The sequence below is a fragment of the Chrysochloris asiatica genome, unplaced genomic scaffold (assembly GCF_000296735.1).
Source record: "Chrysochloris asiatica unplaced genomic scaffold, ChrAsi1.0 scaffold00027, whole genome shotgun sequence".
In the NCBI taxonomy this organism is placed as follows: domain Eukaryota; kingdom Metazoa; phylum Chordata; class Mammalia; order Afrosoricida; family Chrysochloridae; genus Chrysochloris; species Chrysochloris asiatica.
The window spans coordinates 14,990,708-14,999,707 of NW_006408545.1; the positions used below are offsets into that span (position 1 = coordinate 14,990,708).

The 9,000-nt window shown below is 39.2% G+C and overlaps 1 protein-coding gene across 2 annotated transcripts in view; it reads right to left on the minus strand.

Moving 5' to 3' along the window:
- Positions 1-8,484, minus strand: part of WISP3 (WNT1 inducible signaling pathway protein 3) — a 43,444-nt gene extending 34,960 nt beyond the window's left edge. Inside the window, exon 1 of one of the 2 annotated variants that reach the window (XM_006839919.1) lies at positions 8,229-8,414. In XM_006839919.1, coding sequence (XP_006839982.1) covers positions 8,229-8,276 — 48 coding nt within the window. In that variant the 5' untranslated portion in view covers positions 8,277-8,414. Of the gene's footprint in view, positions 1-8,228 lie in introns of both variants that reach the window. The other variant, XM_006839918.1, reaches the window with a different exon arrangement.
- Between the last annotated feature and the right edge of the window lie 516 nt (positions 8,485-9,000).

A 9,000-nucleotide genomic window follows, 5' to 3' on the forward strand; every position in this document is an offset into this window, starting at 1 on the left:
TCGCTATTTTGCCCTCCGTATACTCCACCACCTTCATAGTTGTGTTTGCAGGAAAGGTAAATACCCATGTACAAATATCCTCTTTCAAACATCTGTATTTGTGGGATATAAAGAATATATATGTGTTTGTGTCCCTATATATATCCCACTATCACTATTCCTCCCTTAAGGAGCTCTGGTAGCGTAGTGGTTACAAATAGGGCTGCGAACCACAAGGTCAGCAGTTCGAAACTACCAGCTGTTCCGCGGGAGAAAGATGAGGCATTCTGCTCCTGTAAAGATTAACAGCCTTGGAAACCCTGTGCAGGGTTGCTATGAGTAGGAACCGACTCCACGGCACACAACAACAACAATTCCTCCCTTACTCATTCAGCCTATGTCTCAGTCAAGCCATAGTATTTTCAGTAGTCTCATATGCATGTGAAAGTTGAACAGTGAATAAGGAAGACCATAGAAGAAATGCATTTGAGTTACAGTGTTGGAGGAGAATATTAAAAGTACCATGGACTGCCAGAAGAACAAACAAATCTGTCTTGGAAGAAGTACAGCCAGATGCTCCTTAGAAGCTACGATGGCAAGACTTGGTCTCTCATGCTTTGCACATATTATTAGGAGGAACCAGTCCCTAGAGAAGGAGATCATACTTGATAAAGTGGAAGATCAGTGAAACAGGAAGAGCCCCAGTGAGATGGATTTAGCACAGTGGTAGCAGCAGTGGGGTCAAGTGTAACAATTGTTAGAATGACGCAGGACCAGGTAATGTTTCATTCTGTTGGTCATAGGTTTGCTATGAGTCAGAACCAACCCAATGGCACCAAACAACAACAAACACAAGGTCCCCCAGAAAATTCGCTGTGAAACTGGCCTTCTGACTCAGAGGTGTCTAGTTCTGGAGCCTGCTAGCTACTGCACTCGGCATCAGCAAATGTTATAAATGTTTTTCTGATATATTTTAGGACTCTAAAAAAAAGAAAAAATGGAAGTCTATTTGTTGTCATTGTTAGGTGACATTGAGTTGGTACTGACTCATAGCAACCCTGTACAAAGCAGAATGTAACACTGCCCTGTGCTGTGCCAACCTCACAATTGTTGCCATGATTGAGCCTATTGCTGCTGCCACTGTGCCAATCCATCCTGTTTTTCTCCGACCCGCCACATAACCAAGCATGATATCCCTCTCCAGTGACAGGTCCCTTCCAATAATATGTCCAAGGTATGAGAGATGAAGTCTGGCCTTCCTGGCATACAAGGAGAATTTTGGCTGTTCTTCCAACACAGATTGGTTTGTTCTTTTGGCAGTCCATGATACTTGTAATGTCCTCCTCCAACACCATAACTCAAATGCATCAATTCTATGGTATTCCATATTCATTGTCCAACTTTCACATGCACACGAGGTTATTGAAAATACCATGGCTTGGGTCAGGCACAACTTTGTCCTCAAACGGATCTTTGTTCTTGAACACTTTAAAGAGATCTTGTGCAGCAGATTTGCCTAATGCAATACGTCATTTATTTCTTGAATGCTGCTTCCATGAGTTAATGGTTGATCTGGGCAAAAGGAAGTCTTTGACATCTTCAGTCTTTCTCCATTTATCTTGATGTTATTTCTTTTCATTGAGGTGCAATCTATACCAAAGGTTGTGGTCTTTGATCTTCATTAAGTATTTTAAGTCCTGTTTACTTTCAGCAAGCAAGGTTGTATCATCTGCATATTGCAAGTTGTTAATGATTCCTCCTCCAGTCTTGATGCCATGTTTTCCTTCATATCATACAGCTTCTCAGACTATGTGCTCAGCATACAGACTGAATAAATGTGGTAAAAGAATACAACCCTGGTGCACCCCTTCCCTAATTTTAAACCATTCAGTGTTCTTTTGTTCTGTTCGAAGAACTGCCTCTTGGTCTATGTACACGTTCCACATGAGCACATGTGTTCCGGAATACTCATTCTTTACAATGTCATTCATAGTCTTTGCAAGGTCTATAAACACAGGTAAACATTTTTCTGGTATCCTCTGCTTTTAGCCAAGATCTGTCTGACATCAGCAATGATATCCCTCATTCCATGTTCTCGTCTGACATCAGCAATGATATCCCTCATTCCATGTTCTCGTCTGAATCCGGCTTGAACCTCTGGGAGTTCTCTGTCAATGCATAGTTGAAGCCATTTCTGTATTATATTTAGCAAAATTTTACTTGCTTGTTATATTAATGATACTGTCTGATGACTTCTGCATTTTGTTGGGTCATCTCACTTTGGAATGGGCACAAATATCTATCTATTCCTGTCAGTTGACCAGGTAGCTTTCCTCCAAATTTCTTGGCATAGATGAGTGAGTGACTCCAGTGCTGCATCAGTTTGTTGAAAGATTTCAATTTGTTTTCCATCAATTCCCAGTGTCTTGTTTTTTGCCAATTCCTTCAGTGCACCTTGGATTTCTTCCTTCAGTATTATTGGTTCTTGATCATATGCTACCTCTTGAAATGGTTGAACATTGACGATGTCTTTTTGGTACAGTAACTGTGTATTCCTTCCATCATCTTTTGATGTTTTCTGCATCAGTCAATATCCCATAGAGTCCTTCAGTATTTCAAGTGAGGCTTGATTTTTGTTTTTCAGTTCCCTCAGCTTGAGGAATGCTTAGCATGTTCTTCCCTTTTGGTTTTCTAACTTCAGGTCTTTGCACATTTCATTATAATATTTTACTTTTATCTTCTCGAGCTGTCCTTTAAAATTTTCTACTCATCTCATTTACCTCCTCATTCCTTCCATTTGCTTTAGCATCCTATGCTGGAAAGCAAGTTTCTTCTGACATTCATTTTAGTCTTTTCCTTCTTTCTTGTCTTCTTAACGACCTTTTGCTTTCTTCCTGTATGATGTTCTAAATGTCATCCCATAACTCTTCTGGTCTTTGATCTTTAGTGTCTAATGCACTAAATGTACAGATAGTGTTGTGCTTCAAAACATATCTTGAAATGTTCTTTTTGATAATGAATATGATGCCATTCCTCTTCAATTTGTCATTTCTGCCGTAGTAAACCATGTGATTGTTAGATTCAAAATGGCCAATTCCAGTCCATTTCAGCTCACTAATACCCAAGATATTAATGTTTATGCTTTCCATTTTATTTTAGACAACTTCCAATATTCCTAGATTCATGCTTTTTACATTTCATGTTCTGATTATTAATGGTTCTGATTATTATTTACAGCTGTTTCTCCTCATCATCAGTCGAAGGTCCAGAAAGCTTTACTACATTCATGTCATAATGGTCAACTCTACTTTGAGAAGGTAACTTTTCTCCAGTCTTATTTTGAGTGACTTCCAGTGTTAGGGGCACATCTTCTGGCACTATATGTGACAATATTCTCATCATGTTTCAATATTTAATATTCTAGTGCTATCTGACAATGTCCCACTGCTATTCATAAGGTTTTCCATGACTAAAATTTGGAAGTAGTCTGTCTTCCCTTCGTCCTAGTACGAGTTTGTCTGGAAGCTCAGCTGGTCACCGTCAGTGACCCTGCTGGTATTTGCAATACCAGTGGCATAGCTTCTACAATCACAGCAACACATAAGCCACCATAGTATGACAAACTGACAGATGAGTGGTTGTCTATAGAATTATATTTATGTATATATAGTTGAACTCATCACTGAGCTGAAGTCCGATGTCTACACAAAAGTTGTACATAAATATGTGCACACAAAAACTTGTACACGAATGTTCATAGCAGCATTATAATAACCCCCAAGTAGAAACAACCTAAGTGCCCATTAAGTGATGAATGGATAACATATCCATACAAAGGAATATTATTCAACAATAAACTTATAAGTAGTGATACATGCTATAACATGGATGATCCTTGAAAGCACTTTGTTAGTGAAACAAGCCAGTAACAAAGGACCACACACTGTATGATTTCATTTCTCTGAAATGCCCAGAATAGGTCCATCCAAAGGAGAGAAAACAGACTAGTTATTGACTGGGTTGGGAGGAGATGAGGAGTGAGAGCTAATTGGTACAGGGTTTATTTTGGGGTGATAAAACCTCTAAATTTAATTGTGGTCATGGTTGCCCAGCTCAGTGACTACTAAAAACCATTCATTGCATGTGTGAAATGGGTGAATCCTTTCTCAATAAAGTACTCATAGGGTGGTGGTTATGTGCCACCGAGTCAGTTCCCACTCTTTGCAGCCTTGTATATCAGGGGTCGGGAATATCTGGCCCATGGGCCCTGTAAAGTCCACAAAATCATTTGGTACTGCCCTGCCAAGGCATCCACAGTTCTAGCCGTCACATTTGGCATGAGTTAATTAAATGTTTGACCTAATATAGTAAGCTAGTTTTTAAGTTGGTAATTTTGTATGGCCCACGAATGATGTTATGAATTTTGGCAGAAAAAAGATTCCCCACACCTGCTATATAGCGTTTTTGAGTCTGTAAATCTTTACAGGAGAAGAAAGCCTCATCTTTCTTCGTCAGAGCAGCTGGCAGGCTTGAAGTGCTGACCTTATAGTTAGCAATCTAACTCGTAACCCACTACATGACCAGGGCTCCTTAAAACACTTATGTACATATTTTTTAAAGTAATCCTTCAGAAAAAGGCACACACAAACTATTCTACCTTTGGCAGAGTAGTAATAGAAGCAGATGAAAACATCTATAAAATTAACTAATTATTAGAGGCTGAATGTAGATTTGTGTGACCGTTTAGAATCCCTGGGAGCCATAAATGAAAGAGGAATTGGCAACCACTTGCCATTTCTTTCCAGAAACTCCAATGGAGTTCCAGGTGAAAAACTGGTAGCAGAGCAGAAGAACTGAAAGAGATCACCTCCCGGACACAAGCATGTAAGACTGCCTAAGTCTGAGGGTACAGCAGGAAAATAGACAGTAGCCAGCCTAAACTCTGGATATTATTGCAAAGTATAAAACAGCTTTCCTCTACTGCTAGGGATTAGGGAGCAAGTCCCTCACTGCACTCCAGCAGAGATTGTGGCTGAAGAAGGGCACAACCTTAGACCTGAGCTGGAACTGAGAAACTCCCCTGACTACCTCACACTCAATGCCTTGGCCCCTTGCACTAAGTGGCAGGCAGCAGCAGTCTATCACTAGAGAAGGGACAAAAGCCCAGAGACTGAATCCTTCTGTACACAGGCACGCAGGGGGCACTGGAACCTGAGTGAGGAGGATGAGAGTGTAGAGAAACCCTCTAGTACACTGCCTCACATTAAATATGAAACACTGGCAGTTTGGCATTGGATGCTATCTGTGGGAAAATTATTGTAACTAAAGAAATAATAAAAGCCCAAACTCAGTTCAACTACATAGTTGATCAGGATTTCTCAACATCAGCCCTACTGACATATTGGTGGGGAACTATCCTGTGCAAAGAATATTTAACAGCATAACTAGCCTTTACTCACTAGATGTCAGTAGCATTCCCCAAGCTGTGATAGCCTCCAAACATTAACAGAAGTCCCATGAGGGGCAAGTTGTCACCGCTTCAGGACCATTGGACTAAGTCAATGAAACCTTTCATACTGATGTCCTACAAGAAGAAGGACCATGCTATTTCTGGACAAAAATTTTATTTACCTTACTTTATTATTCTTTTTATACATAATATCAAGTATTCATTAAAAAATTATAAAACACAAAATAAAATAGACCAATTTTCTAAGGCAAAAATAGTCAATGGAACCAGATACAGAACTTGCTCAAGTATTGGAATTATTAAGCAGAGGTTCAAATATAGCTATGATAAGTATAATAAAGGATCTAGTTGGAAAGGTCAGCAGCATGTATGAACAGAATGAGATTTTAACAGAAATAAAGAATTATTGTTTTAAAAATGAACCCAAATGGAAGTGCTAAAAATAAACTATGACATTCAAGATGAGTAATTCTTCTTTGGTGGTTCATTAGCAGACTGTACACAACAACAAAAGGATTAGTGAACTTAAAGATTTGTCCAAAGAAATTATCTAAACTAAACAAAGAAAATAGAGAGTGAAGAAGGTAGAACAGAACATCCAAGATTTGTGGGACAATTTTAAATAGTAAAATATATGTGTAGTTAGGATCCCAGAAGTAGGAGAGAGAGAGAAAGACACAAAAGAAATAAAGGCCAAACTTGCCCAAATCACAAAAGACAACAAATCACAGATGCAAAAGTCCAATGAACAAACAAGATAAATACAAGCAAAAACACAGCTAGGTATACCCTTGTTAAACTACTGGAAACCAAAGACAAAGAGAATATCACGAAAGCAGGAAATACAGAAAGATAATAATCAGAATGAGGTCTTGCTCTGAAGTAGGAGAAAGAAGAAAAACCTCAAAGACAATGGAATGATATCTTTAAAGTGCTAAAAGAAAAGGTAAAGCTTGTCGACCTAGAGCTCTGCAACCACTGAAAATCTTCAAAAGCTACTGAGAAATAAAAGACATTCCAAGGTAAACAGTGGTTACGAATCAAGCTGTGAACCACAAGGTCAGCAGTTTGAAACGACCAGCTGTTCCACAGGAGAAAGATGAGGCGTTCTGCTCCTGTAAAGATTAACAGCCTCAGAAACCCTGTGCAGGGTCGCTATGAGTTGGAACCCACTCCACAGCACATAACAACAACAACAACAACAGACCTATCTCACAAGAAATACTAAAAGAAGATTCTTAGTCTGAAGGGAAATTATAACTCAGAATTACAGGAAAAGATGAAGAGCATGTGAGTAAATAAGGCATATATCTTTTTCTCTTGTCATGTTTTGATTATTTTCAGAAGCAAACTCTCAGAACAAGAAGGCATCTGAATTGTTTAATAGAATACAAGTTTGGACAATGGATCTGGTCTTCATTGTAGCTGTGTTGTTCCATTCATTTTTCTAAAATTTGCTATTTGAGCCTCACTCCTCATCTGTAAAAGAGGGTTAATAATCTACCTTCCAAGGCTGTTTTAAGGTTTAAGATAGCAACTGAAGTACCTAGGCCAGTGCTTGACCCACAGCAGATATTCAATAAATTGTAGTTGTCCTCAGACTCTTGAAAAAATCATTACAGCAAAGTTAAGCACAAAACAATACTTGCTCATTGACTAGGTATCTTTTTGTGTTGATTTTCACTTTCTTTGTTTTAATATGGGGTCAGGTGGAATATTCTATTCTTTCACAGAAACACTTCAGTGTTGGAATAGTTGCTCTTTAAAAACATGTAGGGTTATCCATAGTAATAGCAGACCTTTTCCCAAGAACTGTGGAAATATTGGAGATAGCCCCATCACACTGCTAGAACAGTGTCCCTCTCCATAAAAATGCTAGGGATGAACTATACCACTGACATTCCTGTTATGATTCTTTTGAAATATTAGAGACCTCCCCATATAATGTAACAGCTTCCAATCTCTTCTAAGATATATACCTACTATTGACCATCCCAACATCTATAAACTCACAGACTTTTCTCCATGTTTTCATCTGAGTTCAAAAGCTCTGTCTTCTGACTACACGACAACTTCTACCACATTAATAAATAAGTAAACCACCCTGTTTTAATTGTCTTATTAAAAAGCACTAAGACAAAAAAAAATTGCTCATATTAAATTAAACTTCCCTTTGGCTATTACTTGAAACATTTCTGTCTCCGCGGCTTGGCTCCCTTTCATGGAAAGTGAAAAGAACAGAAATTGAGAAAAGACAAAGTAATAGGATGTTTAAAAGATTCCAGTGTTTATTCCACAGTCTCCTTCACACAAGGACAGCTTTAACTGAAGTAAGTTGTTGTCAGAGTCAGTTTTTCCAGGGGCTCTTTGTACATATTGCAAACAACGATGGAAAGTTGAGCTTCAGCCGGGCACCCTCTTGAAGAGGCACTGTTTAATCCACCACGCCTGGCAGGACGGCATCCCACATGAGTGGTGTGGGTTAGAAGTCCAATTAAAAAAAATACATATGTATATGTAGATAAAAGTTTGAGGACTTTTCAAACATTTTGAAAGTAAGACTAAGAGCCATTACCTGAGAGACGGAAATGTTTTACACTTCTCTTATGAAACCAGTAAACGAAAACAGAGTAGAAAATGGTTCCTTATTTCTCATGAAATTTCCACAAGTAATTTATCCCCTCTTCTTCCTCATCTTCTTCCTTTTTAAATCTTTGACCTAAAGAAGTAAGAACTGCTATAGTCTCCTAAAGGGAAAGAGTAAGGAGAGAGGACTTACCTGTGACAGATGAGTGATGAGAAGAGTGGAAAAGAGGAGACCCTGCATGTTCCTGAGGAATGTGAAGCAAGACTGAGAGATAGAGAAGGCTGAGCTTGCTCATTGCTCACGGTACACAAAGCTCTCCTCTGTCTTCTCAGCAAGCCCCACGTCTCCTCAGCAGAAGGACACACACGCCTCCACCTCATACGCTCCTAACTTTGTGTTGATCCTTTCCAACCGTACTTTCATTTTTGAGGATCAGTTTTAATACCCTGCTTAAATATAAACATGTGACACTGAATGTTTACCTTCGCAGTTAACATGCAGTGTGTCATGAGAACACGAACACTCACCTCCCAGGGCTAAGAAGGGTAGGTAAATCAAGTAGTGACTTTTCTGAGTAACTGGTCTACCTGTTCCTAGAGACCAGAGTCTGCCTTTGAGCTTTATAGTGAAGGTATAAACATCTGCCATCCTACCCTGAGCCTCTCAGGGGGTGCTTTCACAGCTCCAGGCCTTTTCTCCCTTTAGACCTTATTGGTTCGTTTGTGTTTCCCCAAAAGATTAAGTTCAAGTCCTAACCCCTAGTACCTAGGAATGTGACCTTATTGGAAATTGTGTTTTCATAGATGTAATTAGGTAAGATGGAGTCTGTGGGCTAATGAGCTGGACTGCAAGATCAATTTGAACCTCAAGGTTGGTAGTTCAAGCTTACCAGCTGCTCCTCAGAAACCCTATACAGGGTCGCCATGAAGCAGAACACCAGCAACTTCACAACAATTTGGTAAGA